Source organism: Suricata suricatta, chromosome 12, assembly GCF_006229205.1.
Source record: "Suricata suricatta isolate VVHF042 chromosome 12, meerkat_22Aug2017_6uvM2_HiC, whole genome shotgun sequence".
NCBI lineage: Eukaryota > Metazoa > Chordata > Mammalia > Carnivora > Herpestidae > Suricata > Suricata suricatta.
In genome coordinates this window covers 72932733-72953901 of record NC_043711.1, presented here as the reverse complement: position 1 = coordinate 72953901, position 21169 = coordinate 72932733, and the positions used below count along the sequence as shown (strand labels likewise).

Genomic DNA, 21169 nt, shown 5'->3' with positions numbered 1-21169 from the left:
AGCAATCTAGTTAGTAAGATTGGGTATTTGCTCTTTGTAACTGCAATCACCACAATTTCTGCCGAGCCCCAGCCTCTCATTTACCTTTTTACCTGGCCTTGTGTCAGTTTGGTCCCTGAGAAATTCCAGTATGGGTTCCAACTTCACCTTGGATGGAGAATTCAAGATTGACAATCAGACTTGGCAAAACCCCTGAGGCCAGGAGAACAAATGTCTAGTTTATTCTCAGATCAAGTTGGAAACGACCAACCTAAAACCACAATGATTTAAGCAGAAGACATAAATATTATATTTAGAAGCCCTGGGTATATAATTAGGAAATACTTGCTCCCTAAGAATCAAAATCATTATCCTGATAAAACCCTAGTACCACTAACCACTCTTGCAATATACATTTATAAAAAAAAAGAAAAAAAACTGAAACTAATTTTAGGTGATCAGGAGAAAGGCATTCTCCAGAGACATGGCTGAGTTCATTCTAGGACATTTGACACAGCCTGTCTCTTGTTTTTTAAATGCACAGGCTTTAAGTCAAGAGAGAGCGTTTTTTAGCCAGGGCTCAAGTTGGATAATTACAGATGCTTTGTTAAGTCTTAAAAGGAGTTAAGACAAAGGTGCGTGCAGATGAGGAGGCTCTGATCCATAGCAGACCCATGCAAGGCAAGACCCTCCATGAGAATAAGGTGTCAGTGACTACTTCTGGAATGTCTCAAAGGATCCCAGCCCAAGACTTCTCACAGAGGATGTTTTTCTGAAACTATTCCTTATCTGAGACGGTTGTATGCACCACCTGCACCATAGGTATTTGTTTCTAATGCGACTCACTACTTAAATTGAATTCATAATGTAAATTCAATTCTTCCCTGCTGGTGGCATTCCACTTGATTGAAAAGAAATACACACTTCATCTAAAAATAATTAGCCTTTGAATGGCCATTTATTTCAATTGACTTGAAGCTATTTATTGATTCTTTTAGGGTTTACTTGGCTGAGAGAATAGGATTCTTCTAGTGTGCCTTGCTTACCTCTCACCAATGGGCATTGATCACCTTTTACTGTAATGCAGCCAAATGAGGAGCCACAAACTGGTGACTTGCAGACAAAATTGAGTCTTTTATTTAACTCTTGGTACATATGTACATTACTGAATTTGAGTGTTTAAACATGAAATACAATTCCAGTTGGCCATGAGTATGAGTATTCGTACTTCACTACTAACTACTACCAAATCTAATTCACAGATTTGTGTTGTTTCTTGGGCCCCATAGACATTTGAATTTGGAGATCCTGAAATTAATGAATATGTATTAAACTGATTAATATATGAAAAGTCCTAAGAAAAGTGCCTGCTACATAATAAGCACTCAGTAAACTACAATTAAATCACCAATATTTTTATTATTCTGTCTTTCATTGAAATTTAGTGGCAATATTTACTAGATTACTACCCCCAAGAGATTTTTTTTTCTTGCAAACCAGGATGTTTTTCTTCTTTCAGTTTTTCATTTGCTTATTCCATCTTGTAGTATCTCTCTACAGAAATAATCTGATTAAATTAGACTGCACTAAATAGCACACAGGAAAACAGCCAGCTGACCAAATAAATAGAACCTAAGCTGAAGAATTACATAGTAAGGAGTGAAAAGCCAGTGTCTTCTAAGCATGACAGATGCAAATAGAAAAACGCACTGAAGACTTAGAAATAGACCAGGCTAATTGCAGTTGGGTGAGAGTCCTTATTGTTTCCATGAGCCTGTATCCTGTTACTAAGAGGGCAGCATGTCAGTAAGACCCTATGCCATGGGACACCTCCTCAGCATCACGTTTATTAGAAAACATTTTCCAATTATTTTGTGAAAGTAACTCTGGAATCCTAGACATGCAAGGGAAACACATTGGAGTTATTTGTGACTCTTCTCTCAACATACATCTGATTAAATTACTGAGATCATCACAAATTCTGCTTTTACAGAGTGGGGGTGGGAGTGGTTTGGAATGGGAGGCATTGTGCCCTGGATTAGGTGGCAAGAATTTGGTGTTCATAGCTTGATTGTGCACTAAACCACTTGAGTAACAGGCTTTAGTTTCCTTATTTAAGGAATGATGGTTAATAGTGTACTAAATGTGTATTCACACAACGTTATAAAATAAGTCTCTTAACTTCTTTGTCCCAGAGCACAAGTGTTCAGAGATTTAAACCATCTTCCTCTATTTTAAGTACAGTGGTAACTTCCAATTTAACAAGGTGTCACTGGATTATGAGTATTTTTATAAAATCAAAATTTCTTTCCTTATTAACAATCATTTTTATTCCCAGCCATCATAGCCCACCTGCTGAGTCTTCCTAAAGAAAGCACCTAACTAAAAATAGAAAACACTTAGGCCTTAATAGTAGGCATCTTAAGGGGAGAGTACTCCAGTGATGACACAAGAATTTTAAGGCCTGGAATGCACACATTAACTGGGATGAAGTGTCTGGCCAAGTATCAAAATTATTGCCTCCTATTATAGTATAATTTGCTTTTAGATGCTGAAAGGTAGTGGTACAAGTACAAAGCAGCAAGAGTCTGGCTCCTGGTACATGACAAATAATCCTTTCCATGTCAAGGCCACAGAGATTCACGCACATTTTTGAGAGAAATTATGGACATCATAGGAGAAATACTACAATAATATTGCATTAAAACACAAAACTTCAATTATATTTGTTTAGTTCATGAATTTTCAGGGTTAAGACAATCTGGGCTGAGTATAGCTGAAATTAGCTGGGCTTGTTCATACATCTGTGGTTAGCTATCAATCAGATAAGTGACTACTGATCTCAGCTGGACTTACGTATCTGTATACCAGCCACCTGCTGTTTGATTTTGGACAATTCAGGCTGTGTGACTGGGATAACTGGGGTGACTCAGTTATTTCCATGTGCCTTGTTCTCTATGAGACTAGACCAGGCATGTTCCCATGACCATAGCAGAGTAACAGGAATGAAAGTTGAAGTGCACAAGTGCTTTTTCAAGCCTCTACTTGGGCCATGTCTGCTAACATCCTATTGGCCAAAATAAGTCACATGACCACATCATATTCAAAAGGTAGAGAGCTAGCCTCTACCACTTTAGTGAGAGGAACTTAAAGTCAGAAGGCAATGGCTGTGGATATAGAGATGAAGCATTGAACCATTAATTCAGTCAGTTTAATGCAGAATAGAATCAACTAGGGTCTGAGACTCATTTTACTATTACCAAGCTATATCTTTGAGAAAGCCACTTAACTTCTTTCAGCCACAGTTTTATACTGAGTAAAAGGAAAAAGTTTGACTATATAATTTCTAAAATCCCTTTCCAATACTACTAAGTCTTGGAGCAGTTAACTATATAATTGCTAATGTCCCCTTCAAAGGTTTCTACAGTAATCTCTAGATAGTTGTATGATAATTACAAAAGAAATTCTATAATACATCTTATGAATCAAAGGAAGTATAAATTATAGGTTAAGCTAGGATTCTGAAGCACTTCAGGAGTGGTAAATTGGGAAAAAGGAAGAAAGAATGGAGATGCAGCTTAGGAAAAAAAAATCACAGGAATCTGATTATGTTCTTTGCTATATTAAAGCAAATTTCCTCTTTCATCAATTACATGGAGTATATGGGTGGATAGAGGAGGTAACACATAAGATCAATGTCAGAATGAATTTTGCTTTTGACTTGAAATAATATTTACAATTCAAATAAATGCATGCTAAGAACTATGCTTGATAAATTACATGATCTTTAGCTTCTCTCTTTCCTCTTTCATTGATTCAGTATTTGAATCTACTTAGCATTTAGTATTTGGATCCGCTGCCTACCTATCCCAGATCTCTCCATCTTTCATCTCTGCAGACTTAACAACCCTCATTCTACCCTCACCCAACAGCCTCCAACAAACACCTTCAATCCCAACCTGAACATTAGCAAACTCCAGAGGTCTGGAGAGATGAGATTTACAAAGAAAATCCTATTATATAAATCAAACCTTGAAGTAATGTTGAGCGGGGACACATAAAAGGAGCACTTTGTTGGGAACCCTTTGTCTAAAGTGGTGCTATTGAGAAAATGGTTCTTAGACAAGCAACATGAACATCACTTGGGAGCTTGTTAGAAATGCAGAATCTTGGGGTGCCTGGGTGGCTCAGTCTATTAGTTGTCTGACTTTTGATTTGGGCTCAGGTTATGATCTCATGGTTCATGAATTTGAGCCCCCCATCAGGTTCTGTGCTGACAGCTCAGAGCCTGAAGCTGCTTTAGATTCTGTTTCTCCCTGTGTCTCTGCCCCTCCCCGTCTAGCACTCTGTCTCTCTCTCTCTCTCAACAATAAATAAACATTAAAAAAAAGTTTTTTTCAAGAAATGCATAATCTCAGAACCTACCCCAGATCTACTGAATCAGAATCTGCATTTTAACCAAGCCACCAAGTACTTTTTATCTATGCTAACTTTTGAGAAGCACTGATACAAAGTTTTCCCATCCTGTCACTTACAACATGCAGCCATCTGTTAAAGAAGTGCTCTCAACCGAAAACTGTGAGGTCCCCTGGATAGTAATCTGTAGTTAATTATAGAGAAGAGAAATTGGTAATGACTTAATTATTATAGAGTAGAGCAGATTCAAAGATATATTCTTGTACTATATACTATTAAAAAGAGCAAGAAAGAAATAAATTAGAGAACTCCATCTCCCTAGTAAATGTCATCTACTCCGTGTGTCATAGGGAGAAGGTTGAAAGCTTCTACCCAATAACAAGGATGTTGGCAGATCCTACAAGGCCCAGCTTAATAAATTTTTAAGCTTGTTTATTTTAGAGAGAGAGAGAGAGAGTGAGTGCCCAAGAGCAGGGGAGGGGCAGAGAGAGAGGCAGAGAGAATCCCAGGCAGGCTCCCCGCTGTCAGTGCAGAGCTCAACTCAGGGCTTGAACTCACAAACCTTTAAGATCATTACCTGGGCCACAATCAAGAATCAGATGATTAACTGAGTGAACCACCCAGGCACTACAAAGGCCAACTTTTCAAGTCTCACCTCCTCTATAAAGTATTCCCCATATCACTTCGAGGCTAAAATACAATCTTCATTTTCAACATCCATAGTATAATCTGTCTTAGCACCCATTCAGCCGAACTTGTTATTTTCCCCGTACACTTCTCACCCTGAAAAAATTCTAAATTTTCCATTTTTCACAGCACCAAACACAGGGCCTTGCACCCATCAGGGTGTTCAAAAACATTATTTGTTGCTAGATGCTTCAAAATCAACAACAGCCCAGAACATAAAGAGAGATCCAAAACATTTCATAATTGTACTGCATTGACCTAATAATGTCTTAAATGATATAGCTAGAAAGAGCAAAAACCACTTACACAGGATTCCATATGTTCTCAGCTGCAAGTTAATGTTTTTCATCTCTCTTTAGAAATAAAGATATACATAATTAATAAGCAAGCACAATATGCTCATTACTTTAACATGTGTGATGTCATTTAAACTTTTTAACAACAAACTGTGGAAACTGACATTATAATCCCCATTTTACATATGAGAAGATCTCAATTCCAAGAGAGTAAAGAAGCTGCCCACAGTCATATTTGGAAAATGCAAGCACCTTTCATAAACAGAGAATCTTGTCTATCCCTTCATGAATTATCCAACTGGATAGATTGATGGCAACAGTTTAGTTTGTAATGCCTGCCTAGCCCTTTGTAATGGGCTCTATTGTTACTTGGTATTTGTTCAAAAGATGAAAGTCAATATCATTTTCAAGTAAATATAATTATTTAGGAAAAATCTGCCAAAACTAGAAGAATGCAATATATTCCAAGACTTTATTAAAAGTGTCAAGAATTTATACCCACTGTGAATTAACTGTATTCCTCCACATTGGTGTGAACTGCCCAATTTATTTCTGTTTAAGTCTGAAGTGTTTTCCATTTTGATCTAGAAATACATTGATCACCTTTTCCTCATTTTCTTTAGATTTCAGTTGCCAATGACAACTTGGAATTACAAGGTTAAGCAAATGCTGCATTGTACATGAGTGAATTGTAACTTTGAACTTTGAGTTCATGTTCAGTGAGAATTGCTTATCTATTGGGATCACTATTGCCTTGCATGTGGCAAATCCAAACAGTCTGAATCTACTGCCCAGCCTCTGCTGGGACTTTATGGGTTTTATCAATTTTTAGGATTTTTGTTGTTGTTGGGACTAGATATCCATCAGCAAGGGTACTATCAATTTGAAAACTGCAGTCACTCATGGTGCTGGTTTAGGTTCCAGATTCTTCATGGTTAACGTTTTTCCTTCAATGGGCCCCATGAATCGCTAGTTTCTTCACCTTGTCCCTATAATTATGGATTGAGTTCTCCTAGTCTGCATATCATGGAAACAAGTGGCTTTCTGCAGGAACCATAGTTTTAGCACTTCAATACCCCAAATGCTTAGGCCTTCTCTCCCATCCTTTTAGAACATTAAACCCCCAGTTCCTTAAGGTAGAGAATCTTCTCCACCATCCATGGGCCTTTTGGCTTTGTGTTCCTTTGTTATTCCTGTGACTTAAGGATTTATTTTTCTTGGATTAGAACTCAGTTATCAATTTGAATTAAATGTGTGTGCTCTCAGGGCACTTGGGTGGCTTAGTCAGTTTAGTGACTGACTCTTGATTTCGGCTCAGGTCATGATCTCACAGTTCATGGGTTCAAGCCCCATTTCCAGCTCTGTGCTGACAGTGCAGAACCTGCTTGGGATTCTCCTCTCCTGCTCTCCTTCTCTGCCCTGCCCCTGCTCACTCTCTCTCTTCCTAACTCTCTCTCTCTCTCTTTCAAAAAACATAAACTTTAAATATAAAAAAAATTAAAATGAAATATTTATAACAAATGTATGGGTTCTATTTTATTCAGCATTTCCCTTTTCGGAGTAGAAGAAGGAATCTCCACTCACACATTTTGACTCAAAGTCTCACTGAAATTTATTAAAATTTAGAGGAAAACAAATAAACCAACACAATCTGTATTGGCTGGGATATGTTGGTCTCATTTTCCCACATGCGATCTTCCAACAACCCCCTGGTAACCTGATTGACCTCCCTCTGTCATTTTTATACGATCCTGTTATTTCTAGTCTTGGCTAAAGTAAGACTTCATGAGATTATTCTAAAAATAAGAGGAGTCTGCAAGGTTGCTGGGACTGGTTTTGAAACCACTCATCCTATGTATTTATTTTAATGCATTTCCCACTGTTTTCAGTAAACTCTTAGCTGATTGGTGATGTTGAGGTTAAAATACCTGCATTAATCCTTCATAAAATTCTCCCGGTCACTATCCCATGCTCAGGGCTTTTGCATTTTCCTGTTTATTTGGGTTTTTTAAAAATATGTGTTCTTTTTTTGGAATGCTATTTTCATGCTAAAAGTAAAATAATCACATTACCATAAAAATGAGAAATAGAAAAAGTAAAAATACTCACTCCCAACACAGTTTATGTTTTAGTATTTTCTTTAAAGTAATTCTGTATTCTTAGAAAATATTCTCATAGTTGTAACCAAAGTACATCTAAAATTGTATGTTGACTTACTTCATTTGTCACAGTCACATAATTATTTTCCCCTATTTTCATAGCCATTTGTTTTACATTTATTGGCTGCATTACATCTCATTAAGAAGAAGCCTATGTTTTCTATTATAGAAACTCTGTTGTATGAATGTTAACTGGGTTTTTTTTTTTTGTCGTTTTGCATGTTTGTTTGCTAGTTTTATTATTTTCCCTAATCCTTAGCAGTAAATTTTAAAATATTTTGAGCAAGATGATTTCAGTACCATATTACCACATGCATTTCCCAAAAGCCAGAGATATTTTTTAAAAGGTTTAAAAGACTAGGAGGAATTACTTTTTTTTTTTTAATGTTTTATTTATTTTTGAGACAGAGACAGTGTGAGCAGGGAAGGGCCAGAGAGAGAGGGAGACACAGAATTGGAAGACAGGCTCCAGGCTCTGAGCTGTCAGCACAGAGCCTGATACAGGGTCCGAACCCACTAACCGGGAGATTTGACCTGAGCTGTAGCCAGATGCTCAACAGACTGAGCCACCCAGGCGCCCCAGGAATTACATTTTTAAAAATACAGCAGATGCTGGGGCACTTGGATGGCTTAGTCGGTTAAACATCCAAGTTCAGCTCAGGTCCTGATCTCATGATTCATGAGTTGGAGCCCCACGTTGGGCTCTGTGCTGATAGCTAGGAGCCTGAAATCTGCTTTGGATTGTCTCCCTCTCTCTGTGCCCTTCCCCCACTCATGCTCCCTCGCTCGCTCTCGCTCTCGCTGTCTCTCTCTCTCTTTCTCTCTCTCAAAAATAAATAAAAATATTAAAAATACAGCAGATGCTTCTAGAGAAAGAAAAGAGAAGTGAAATAATCTAAAATGACTAATGAGAAAACCAATGAGAATTGACTTTATGTGTATATCAAAAGTAACACAACTATAAAAGAATATAATTATTTCAAGTGAAGTTTTGCAGAATAATATAATTGTGTGTCCTTGGTGGGATTTATTATATGAAAAACAGAACTCAAAAACGTCATAAGCTTCATATGGTCATTTTATGGTTAGGTCATAATATTGAAACTACTTCCATATAATAGAAATTGTGAAGCCAATAAGTTATATTGCTTTCAAAGCAAAATATACAAATTAATTACAAAATAAAGAAGATATACCAATGCAAAATCAAAGAATTAAGAAAAAATTCTATAAGGTTATATTTAAATTTGAAATATCAACATGTATGAACGATTTTTCAAAAATACATGTCCTGATGTTCCCTGAGAGCCTAAATAAATACGATGACAGTCTGGTAGCAGTGAGCATTTTTAACACCCAAACTTGGTTATTCATGCTTCTCCAATAAAGGCTTCTTGGAAAAGTAGTTGATTCCAGATCAGAGGTAAACAAAGGACAAAAGGTGCCTGAGTTCTCTTATTTTGCCTAGGAAAGCAACCTGGAGTTCAGGAACTAATGAGGATATATCAAAAGGACCCAGGAGCGTGCCCTACAAGAGCTTCAGCTGGCATGATATGGGATAATTTGAGCTCCAAAAAGACTCATGGCTGCAACTGATTTAAACAAAAGGATTAAATAGAAATAAAAAGATGCTGTCTGTAGTTATTCTCAGAGAAAAAGAGAGAAGGAAAAGAAAACTCATTTGCTCTCTTTTGAAATTGTTATTGCCCAAACTCCTTATTCAGAGTATTTGTGAATCAAAGGAAAAGAATTAAGTGTTTACTCGGCCTTTTAGGAGGAACTCTGCTTCATCTCCACATGATGAGGGAAAGTTCTTCCTTACAGAAATACTAGCTTCATTAAAAAAAAAATTAGAAAAATACATTTACTCCTAATAAGATAGGCAAGAATCATCAATTTCATGAAAGGATGCTAAAGAAACTTTATATGGATCCAGAGTTCTACCCTAAAGAATAAGGAAAAAATGTCTTAACAAAGTTGAGATCTGGTATTTACCACTTTTAGCCCAGTGAACAAATTTAGCATTGCTGATAATGCAACCACATGATAATAGCGCTCACTGATACATTATAATATGAGATATAAAAGAATACCTATTGGCTATTCTTGCTCAAGCAAATGTTTAATCCCTGCCTTATCAAATTTACAGGCTTAACTTCTAGTTTATAGGAAAGGCAGGTTTCCAGGACCACCTTTAAAGACACCACAAGGACATAATCAGAAACATTCAACATGTGGCTGTTCTATAAGAAAGTTGAACAGGACTCTTCAAAAACTCCAAATCATAAGAAACTTCAAACAATAAATAGTTAAAGAGGAAAAAAAAAAAAGAGAAAGACCTCACAATTGAATGTAATATAAGAACTTTGAATTCTGGTCCCAAAAAAAGCTAGAAAATTCGGGAGACATAATATTGGGAAAATTTGAACATGGATGGATGTTAGGGAACATTACAGAATTATTATTAATTCCCTTGACATGATTAAGATATTGCCATAATGTAAAAAAATGTCTTTAGTTTTAGGATATGTGTGGTGTAGTATCTATGAGTCAAGTGTTGTGATCTCTGAAAATTATTTTCAAATGATTCACCCAAAAAATAAAAAAAGAGTGATAGACAGTAACAATATACATGCAGCGAAATATTAAGATTATTAGAGTTGCTTCTTTGGCTTTTGTTCTCATTGCTGTCATTTGTTTTGATTTTTTGGTTTTTTTGTTGGTGGTGATTTTTGATTTTACCTCTACAAACTATGCTCAATAAGTTGGTGGTGCTTCCCTCCTTATATGTTGATGTGCTGTCTTCTCTGGGCCAGATTCCCTTCCCAAATGTGGACTTGCTGGGTGAAAAGCTATGTACATTTTCCTTCATGTAAATATTATAGATATCAGATTATTACCTAATGTTTGAAAATGTCCATTTCTCACCAGATATTATTACTCCTTTGAAAAAACTTTTTTCTACCAATATATCCCTTTAAAAAAATGTGCTATTGAATGTCCCTTTTTGTCAATGATAGTGAACATTTTCTTAACTATCTATATCTATATTTGTACTTCTTCTATGAATTGCTTGAGGTTTGCCCATTTTTTCACCAAAAAAAAATATTATTTTGATTTAGATAAATATGGTGACATTTGAGCAACATGAGTTTGAATAGGCCCACTTATATATGAATTTTTTTTCAATACAGTATAGTACTATAAATAAATGTGTTTTCTCTTTCTTATGATTTTCTTAATTTTTCTGAATTTTCTCTCTAGCTTACTTACAATATATAATACATACATACAAAGTATATGTTAATTGACTGTTTATGTTATTGGTAAGACTTTTAGTCAACAGTTGGCTATTAGTAGTCAAATTTTAGGGAGTCAAAAATTAGACTTAGATTTTTGGCTAAGTAAGGGGTTGGCACCCTGGACCCCTACATGGTTTAAGGATCAACTATATACCTAATAAATTTTTTTTGTAGCTTACAGTTTTTCTACCTTGCTTGAAAAGATCTCTTTACCCTATGATTATTCAATTATTCAGCTAGATTTTTTCCTGAGATTTTTTTTTTTTTTTGGCTTCATGTTTTATGTTAAGGTCTTTTATATACTCCTTTGGGCAAAATGACTTGAGTTGGACCTGAGGTCAAACTGAAAAAAAATCTCCTTAAATATCTGTCGGTGCCTTTTTCTGTAGCATTGTTTTTTTTAAGTTTTAGCAGTTCTCCCGTCTTTGTTATACCACAGTAGCTTATTATACTCTGGTTTCAATTTGTTCCCTTAGAAAATTGGTTTTGATTATATTTCTTTACTAACTCAGTAACCTGTCTTATTTTATATTTATGCCATATTTACATTATACTGAGTTCTCCGCACCCCCGTTTGTAAACTAACCTTCATGAGTAGTTTTACTTTCTCCTTGGTCTTCACCTTTAAATTTATGAATCTCAAAGCTTTGCATAACTAGATCAAATCTCTATGTTATTTTCTAAGGCAATTGAAAAAATATCAGAGGCAAAATAGCATCCCAAGTGCAAAAATCTTGGACAATATACTCAGGCAGAGCTAAAAACATTTGAACTTGACTATGTTGCCTTTTCCTGATTAACGATCCAGAGTTCATAGGAGCTATGAGTAAGAAACATCTTCTGAAAATCAAGTTAACTGAGAAATTTAGAAATTGAGTCTGGCTAGTCAAATCGGAGAACTCAGCCTAAAATGAAACTGGCAATACTATTATTTATTAATAACTGGGTGTAATGTAGCAAGTTGCCTTAAGAAGAGATTAAATTTGACCATTTTCTTCCCTCTTTTTTGCTCATTTCCTAAAAATAGATCTTATAAGCTTAAGATCAAGGAAGCTTATATTTGCTAATGTTATAGAAAAGCTCCAAAGCATATTCTTCAAATTCAGATTTTTCAGAAAGATCTCTCAGTCCTCTGGCGATTTTCCCTCAAAAATGTGTTTTAAGATTACAGCAATGAGGGGTGCTTGGGTAGCTCAGATGGTTAAGTGGTCTGACTTTGGCTCAGGTCATGATCTCACAGTCTGTGAGTTCAAGCCCCACATTGGGCTCTGTGCTGACAGCTCAGAGCCTGGAGCCTGCTTCAGATTCTCTGTCTCCTTATGACCCTCCGCCACTCACACTCTCTCCTTTCTCTGTCTCTCTGTCTGTCTCTTTCTTTAAATTAAAAAAAATTATATATTTTTTAAAAAAAGTTTACAGCAATGAAAAGATGGGACCAGCTGAATTAAATTATGAGTGTTTTGTGGAACCAGGCCATATATAGTACTCCCTTGAATTCTCCTACTATATCAGGTAGTTATTGCCACAATGCTGCTGCCTAACAAAAAAATTAAAAAACATAAAACCGATGGCATACCACAATAAGCACTTACTAAGCTCATGAGTCTATGAACTGTAGGTAATTTTTCTGGTCTGAGTCAGGCTCAGCTGATCTCAGTAGCCTTGCTCAGGCCTGTGTTTAGCTGGTGGGTCAGCTAGGGACTGGCTGGTTTATAATAGCTTCACTTTCATGTCCTATAATCAGTTGAAGTGATGGATAGGGGTATAACTGGGTCATGTGTCTCCTCCTATAGCAGGCTAGCCTGGGCTTCTTCGCATAATGGCCCAGTAAACTTCCAACAGTGAAAACAGAAGCACATGAACCCTTTTGAGGTTTAGGCTCAGAACTGCACACTGGCACATTTTACTGGACAAACCAAATCACAAGGCTTCCCTAATTTCAGGGAAATGAAAAACACATTCTACTCTTTGATGGGAGAAACTGCCAAGGCCATGAGTACAAGGAGGGGGAAGGAACTGCTATCGTTTGTGCTATTAATCTACCATTCCTGTTGAACCTACAGCTTGAGTTACAGAAAACAGAGATGCAGTAGGCTTGAGGACATGAACTAGAATGTGAAAATTGGATTGGATGGCACTGAACCCTAGAAGAAGGATTTCAAGAGCAAGCCCTGGTGTTCAGTGGAGGACCATCTGAAGCTCAGGATGGTGGGGAGGCAAAATTAGGAGGGATCCAATCATCAGACCCGATCTCTTGAGTTTTCTGCTTTAAGCCAGATTTAAATCTGCTAGGACAGAATTTAGAAACCCTTCATAAGCCTAGCAGAACTAGCAGGGCATGGTTCAGTTTGACTACCAACAATAAAAAATCAGGAGATCTTTCATAAAAATTGCAAACATTAGCTAGAGCTAAGTTTCTGGCTCCCCTTTAGACAGAGCATGCCCTCTTTACACTCCTACTTATTGTCGTGATTTGCCTGCCCCCACCTCCCCTACCAAAACATTGCAACCCTCAGGCTAGAATAATTCTAGACTCCTGATGGATAGGACATTTTGGGAACAAAGCCAGATTTTACCCTTCATATTCTCTTACAATGAACAAGTATTCCATTTATAAGAAGGAAAAATAAATAAAAGGAAATCCTTAACTTGGAACTTAATAATAAATGCAATTTTGTAATTAATTTGTTAATAACTGAATGACTTCTTTAAAACAGTAAAATATGGCATGTAATATAAATTAGATGAATTTAGTAGATGATTTTAATTTATTAAATTAGTTTAAAATGCAATATAATCTACCACTAACCCATGATAAAAGAAGAGTCTATTAAAATTATAACTTAGCCACAACTGGGTCAATAATTAAAAATTATTTTAAAAAAATAATAATTATTATTGTGATTTATAATAAGGAATTTACATTAATCTTCATCCCAGTTCCTGGCACAGGTTTCCTAAAACCCTTGAAATTTCCTAAATGGTGGGCAACAAGATGTCTTTCATTATGTTAATAAGATGACTTTTTGAAAGCCCCTTGGTAACCTAAAGATGGGGGCTTATTGCCAGGAGAGACAATTATGGGATTAGAGGATTGGACCTTACAGTCCCAACCCCTAACCTACCGGGAGGCAGGAGGTTGAATCCTGCTGGCTAATGATGTCATCATCAACCGTGCCTCTGTAATGAAGCCTCCATGAAAACCTAGAACCATGGGGATTGAAGACATTCTGAGTTGGTGAACATAACAAGGGAGATGCAGAGAGAGTGGGTGCTCAGAGAACGTGGGGGCTTCACACCCCTTCCCCCATACTTTGCCCTGTGCATCTCTTCTACCTGGCCGTTCCTGAGTTAACCCTTTTATAATAAACTAGTAATCTGGTAAAATGTTGAGTTCTGTGAGCCACTCCAGTAAATTAATCGAACCCAGTGAGGGGATTGTTGGACCTTCTAATCTATATCCAGTTGGTCAGAATCACAGGTGACAACCTGGACTTGCAATTGACATCTGAAATGAGATGAAGGTCGGGGACAGTCTTCTAGGACTGAGCTCTTAACTTGTGGGATCTGATGCTATATCCAGGTAGATAATATCAGAGTTAAATTATAGGACACAGCCAGTGTCTTAGGGTATTGCTTTGCGGTATGGGGGGGGGGGGAAATCCTCACACACTGGAATTGGGCGCAGAACCATTATTATTAAAATTATATTATTTTAAAAAATCATATTATTTACAAATATTCAAGTGTTTAAGTATTTGGCATTGTCTCACATTTCATGTTTTCTTTTTTATATATAAATTAAAAAAAATTTTTTTAATGTTTTATTTATTTTTGATAGAGAGACAGAGCATGAGAGGGGGAGGGGCAGAGAGAGAAGGAGACACAGAACCGGAAGCAGGCTCCAGGCTCCGAGCTAGCTGTCGGCACAGAGCCTGACGCGGGGCTCGAACCCTCGATCGAACGTGAGATCTGACCTGAGCCGAAGTCAGAGGCTTAACCGACTGAGCCACCCAGGTGCCCCGAGACTGCTGTCTTTTTAAAAATTTATATATAGGGGCGCCCTATATATATAGGTTCGAGCCCCGCGTCAGGCTCTGTGCTGACAGCTAGCTCCGAGCCTGGAGCCTGCTTCCGGTTCTGTGTCTCCTTCTCTCTCTGCCCCTCCCCCTCTCATGCTCTGTCTCTCTGTATCAAAAATAAATAAAACATTTAAAAAATTTTTTTAATAAAATAAAATAAAAATAAAAACACAGCAGTCTCAAGCACTGTGGGTGCTTGGGGTCTTTTCCACCTGTGACCTTAGAGAAATTGACTCTAGGTTATATACAATGTATCGAAAGCTGAAGGTCCCCCACACTAACTTAAAGGAAAACAAAAATCTACTGCTTCCTAAACACAAGACCCCTTGCTTTTCTTCTGTCCCTATCCTCCTTAGAAACAAAACTTTAACAGCATGCATTACTCAATTAAGCTTGAGACAAATTGATGATGAGACATGGATGGTAGTTAATGGAAACTGCCAGACACCAGGCTAAGATTTCACTCTTGTAAAAGCCCCACACCCTTCCAAATTGTTGAGACACCTGGACAAGAATTGGCCATTGTTGTGTTGTCTGTGATGCTCCAATGGCTCACCTGTTCCCAATCGCAAGGGTGCGGCTGTGTGTGAAGGTGCCTTTGCTTTATTGCAGCAGTGCCAGTCTCAGAGCCCCATGGGTGCCCTTCTTGTAGTGTGTTTCCTTCTTGGCTTATTAGAATTCATATGCCAGCACAACATATTCATAAATACCCTACATTTTATATTTGGGAGGAATACTTAACTTTCAGTACTCCAGCCAAGCCTTTTTTTTTTTTTTTGATGTGGAAATAAGAAAAAGGTCATTCAAACAGATCCACAGTTCATTATCTGAGACTTGGGGTCATGGTTTTTTTGGAATTTATAATTTTTCTAATTTTAGAAAATGTAATATAATGCATATGTTGTGAGCGTAATACTCTAGAGGGGTGCTAGGTCATCCTCATAATCACACAAATTAATACGTCTACAGTACTGTGCATGGATCTTCACATTCCATGAAATATATAAAGATTATAAATAGCCTTATATCAATTAATGTTTATGTATTTGCCACAAATTTGCAATAACGTTATGGATTTCAGAACTTTAAGAGTTTTAGAACTGCAGACAAGAGATTTTATAACTAAGTCTTGGCAGAATTTCTCTGGCATAGAAGCAAGAGCAAAAGGAGTTAAACTAAAGAGGGTGTTCTCATGCTGCTGGCACTGTCCAGAATGTGGGTAAGGAAAGGGCATCACAACACTGAGGGACAGATGCCTTAAGCACTGTCTTAACCCTGGGAGGTCCAGGGCTCAGGACCAGCACCAGAGACAACATGAAGCCGCAGATAGAGGACGTAGAGCCAGGATCCTGACAAAAAGTAGACTGGGGAGCTCCTATGTGAGCGAGGCCAGGAAGGTAAGCAGGGTGCCCAAGGTGGACCAGCCTCATTGGGATCACCTGGGAGCCACTGAGAAATGGTGGGGAGCCCCACCCAGATCTGAATCAGAAGAAAGTCAGGATCGCAGATGATCTGTGTGCACCTTGAAAGTTTGAGAAGCACAGAAAGAAATTCCTTAACGGTTTTAAAGGCATGTCTTGAGAAAACCTGTCCCAAGGCTACTGAGAGGAGAAAAAGCAGGCTGTCTCACAGGCTGTTCCTAAAACTAAACTCCCTGCTTACCATTCAATAAGGAAAGAGAAGTGCATTTAAATTTCCGGGCTTCGATGGGGCTCAGCACAGCAGAGCTTTCCAGCAGGCAGTACCCACCGCCAGCCCCGCCCCTCACCCCATCTACAGAAGGCACCCAGCTTTCACTTGTTTTATGAGGAAGGCTTCCATTTAAGTCTGCATTTGAGGAAAGGGTTCTGTGCCTTTTAAACGTCTGGGCAGTCTCCAGAGCATTAAACAGATAAATTAAAAGTTTATAAGGTAACTAAAACAATTTACAAGGCACATAAAATTAGAATGAGAAAAAGGGAATCAAAGAGGTGATAAAAGAAGTCAAAACAGAAGTTAAAGTTGGTTTCATGAGTAAGCTCAGTTTGTAAAAATGCATTGAGCTGCTCTCCAGAAGTACTCAGCTTTGGCTTCCCAGCCCCTGACAGAGGCCACACTTCACAAAGCCCACAATAGCTCCCCTGTCCTCTCTAGTCGGCCTCCGCCCTCTCCCCAGCCTGATATATGGCTGACCTCCGCACTCCCAGATATCAGTAGCTTCCAATCTCTACTTTAAGAACTTCAGATCCTTGCATATTACTTCATCAAACTTTTTCAAAAGATTCAGCCGTGTGTATGTGTATGTGTGTATGGAATTTATTTATAATGTTGCAGGTCTTTAGCCCTGTTCTGCCACACAGAATCTGAACCTTGACTTCCAGCTATGGACAAGTGATGTGTTCAACTACACTCTGTTTTATATCTCTATAGATAACCAGTGGATGGTATTTACATGAATTAACCAGTGGATGGTATTTACATGAATTGGTTTCTCCTCTGTCTTTGTACATCTCTTTCAAAGAGTTTCTACGTGGGTGGTTATAGAGAACTAAATGACATAAAATCATCCTCCTCTCTTGATATCTCCCAGCTGCAGACGGACCTGGAGCAAGAGTACCAAGACAAGTTCAAAAGACTGCCCCTGGAGATCCTGGAGTTCGTGCAGGAAGCCATGAAGGGGAAGATCAGTGAAGACAGCAATCACAGTTCTCTCCCTCCCTCCCTGGCCTCAGACCCTGGAAAACTAAACCACAGGCCTCCTTCCAGTGAGGAGCTAGAAGGAGACAACCCAGGAAAAGAGTTTGATACTCCTCTGTGATTGTTCCTGCCAGGCCTTCAAAACATGCATGGCCACTTCATCAGACTCTCTCTTACTACCAAGATCACTGCCCAGGAGCATCTTCCTGAGAAGCATCCCTTAGCCTAAAATCCACACCAAAGGGGGAGTTCTAGAAGGATCCATGCAGACTTCCTCATGCCCAGGCTCCAGGTGTTATATGGACATTATTGCAGCCTACCTGTGGAGAGTGCATGTATGTGGGATTTTTGTTTTCTCTCCAATAGTAAATTCAAAGCAGGCAACTTCCAGGCTCCATGGGACATTTAATGAAGGACAGTATCTTTTTTGAAGAAAATCAAGCTCATGTTTTTATTTGAAGCTCTGGTGTAAAGTATTTCGAAGTAATAGAAATAGTTTGAGAAATGCATAGCACTATTTAACACTATTGAAGAGTCAACTTAGAGCATTTGTTTTTCCTAACTGCCCCTCAACTACCATATCTTCAACTTAACATGCATATTAAATTGTTCCATCCTTTGCTTTGCAAGCACTGGCAGCTTGCAGTTTGCTAATTTATTTATCATAGAGGCATCCGTGTATTCGTTGCTGACATGGCTTTATTAGATACCATAGTGATTCAAATAAGTCGATTTTCTTTCTTGAGAAAAAGTCACTTGATTGTATCCTCACCCCGTGAACTATCCCAAGACTTAGCAATATGGCTCCTACATTTGGTTGCTTGAGAAAACTGGCCACACACTTCCAGACAGTGTGCTTTTTGAGTTGACTATTTGCACTTAAAGTCTGGATAGCCATTGGTTGTTGGCCTGAAATTATTACATAACTACAAAGAGTCTGTCTGGTTGAATAAAAATAATTGAGCAGATGTATCTTGAGCAGAGATTCAATCAGACTGAACAGGTTCCAGTGTTTATTTTGCTGTCTCACATTTTATATGGTTCATTTATTTTTAATATAGAGATAAAGATTGATTATTTATCTAGAGAATACACAAACCCACATATAAATGATATATATTATCTCCATGTATATATGTACACAGTCAGCCATGTAAGTGCACACACACATACATACACACACAAGTGTGGCTGTGTGGTTTTTAATTGGCAATGACCCAAGTCCCTTCCACAAGACTTAAAACCAAATTCAGGGATAAATACCTAGAGAAGAAAATGGTCAAACATCTGTATTATGTTGCTATTAAATTATATTGAAGCTCTAAGAAACAATTGATGGAACCATTGATATGAGTGAAGGTAGATTTAGAACTTAGAATATGAATTTGATATATATTTTACAGAATCAAAAACTGGATTCTAAGTATCAGATTTTAAGCTTGCAATAGAATATACAGAATGTATAGGGCGGCAATATGGAAATTTATTAATATCTTTCATGATTTTTAAGTCTGACAGATTTCAATTTTATTCTAACAGAAAAAAATATTCCATTATATATTTACTATGTACATTTAACTCACTTAACTATGTCTTTTGTTAAGTTTCTATGTTGGGTGGCATAAGAAAAACAAATTATATCATGGGAAAACTGATCAAAAGTATTATTGAGAGAACTTAAGAGAGAATAATTATATAGAGGAAAATATAATCTAGAGAGTAACACAACGAACATTGACATTAAAGCCCTGAAGAAAGATGCTCACAGCTTTATTTTATTTTAAAATAAACCTGTCTGATTGTAGCTTAGCGAAACATTCTAAATGCATTCTAAAATGCAAATAACAGTTGTGTCCTGAAGATTGTGTTTCAAGAATTTAATATTTTTATGCAAATTATTTTATTTAACTTTAAGCAATAACTAAGGATCACAATTAAGTTTTAATCAAAATGAAGGCTTAGTTCAAACATTAGGCAAGAGTGATTTAAAAAAAACACACATCTAGCAAGACACAAGGGGGGAAAAATCCCATCCTCTTTGGAGATGATTATATTTTGATCTGAAGGATTTGGGGTATTAATTAGACACTTAATAAAACTTATCTTCCACTGAAAGAGAAATCTTTTGTAAGCATCCTACTTTTGCACTTTGAAAGAAAGGCGTTAATCATAAGGAAGCAAGAAAGGGCACAATTGAATGCTGCATTTTTATAAACAAAATTACAGACTGTCTAACATAGCAGAAGAGTGAACTAATAATAGCATTCATAACCAAACACAATGATGATTATTACAGAACCTTCTATCACAGTTTAGTCCAGAGACAGACAAAAATGGGAAAAAAAAAAACCTTGACTTAACACAAAACTGTTCTGGTAGTTGGATTTCATTATCTTAGTGACTCAATAGTCATTTTGCAATACATTTGTATTTGGCCATTTACTGTAATCACATTTTTATATCTGTACAATGACAGTTTTTGCAGTTGTGGGGTGGTGTGTGACACTGTCCATCTTGCATCATTGAAACTACTACAGCGATACTATCATTTAACAATATTAATATTACTTGAAATAGAGTAAGATAAAGAAAAGGGGTCTGTATGATGTGCAGTTTTGTGCCTTTATGTATTTGCCTTGTTCTGTGTTGAATGTGTGAAATTCTGTACTGTGGTCTTTCCTATAATAGAGAGAGCTGCGTAGTAAATTAGACCGTGCCCCTCTGATACCTTTACACTACTGAGAATAGCGTGGTTTTGGCCGTGAAAACCAATTTTCAAAATTCTAATGACATGCTGTGTGGTTTTGGTTTTCAGCATTTCATTTGAACATTTCAACATCATCATACATTAATGAATACTCCTGTAATTGATAAGCAGTCATTAAATACTTCTGAAAGAAAGGGCCATTGCTTGCATTACTTTGAATTTAATGTTGCGCTTGTGCACTGTATAAATATTGTTTGTGATGGATTAGACATTGTGACTTTTGCCTTTTCAGAAGACAATAAAAGATAGGACAAAGTATTTGAAACTCTTAAAGTGTACATATTTTGGTTCTTCTATCTCCGATTATTTAAAATGCGTAATTCACATTTTTGTAATGATTCTATGCAATTTTGTGGCATGATGTTTCTTCCACTTGTAATTTTATGTGCTTTCATCACAAATCCAAAGGAAACAATAAAAATTTCTTAACACATCCCAACTGTTATTTCTTGGTGTCAGGGCCAACCTTTTTTTTTTATGGGCAAGATGGTGTGAGTGGGCTTTGTACCAGTCATTAGGGACATAAGGCCCACCCTGACACAGCCCTTCTGTAGCTGTGGAATCAGGATGCTGCACTGCATGTGCTGGAGGGCACAGCTGTCATTGCTCTATCACTCCACCACCCCGTCCAGGAGGGGCATTACACCTGCCCATTAATTTCACTTTAGAGGTCCACTCTCCCTTCCTTCACCAAAGCTAAGAAAAGTAAAAGTCAAGGTTTCTTGACAAATAGTGGAGACAAACTGACAGAATACTTGATGTAAGTTTTCCTAGAAACATAGAGTTTACAACACTGATTTTTTTA

General features: G+C 37.3%; 1 protein-coding gene across 1 annotated transcript in view; it reads left to right on the top strand.

The window, feature by feature from the left end:
• The window catches only part of PLCB1 (phospholipase C beta 1), a 664399-nt gene extending 643596 nt beyond the window's left edge, over positions 1 to 20803 (top strand). Inside the window, exon 32 of the mRNA XM_029917918.1 lies at positions 17491 to 20803. Coding sequence (XP_029773778.1) covers positions 17491 to 17718 — 228 coding nt within the window. The 3' untranslated portion in view covers positions 17719 to 20803. The remainder of the gene's footprint in view (positions 1 to 17490) is intronic.
• Positions 20804 to 21169: the final 366 nt, after the last annotated feature.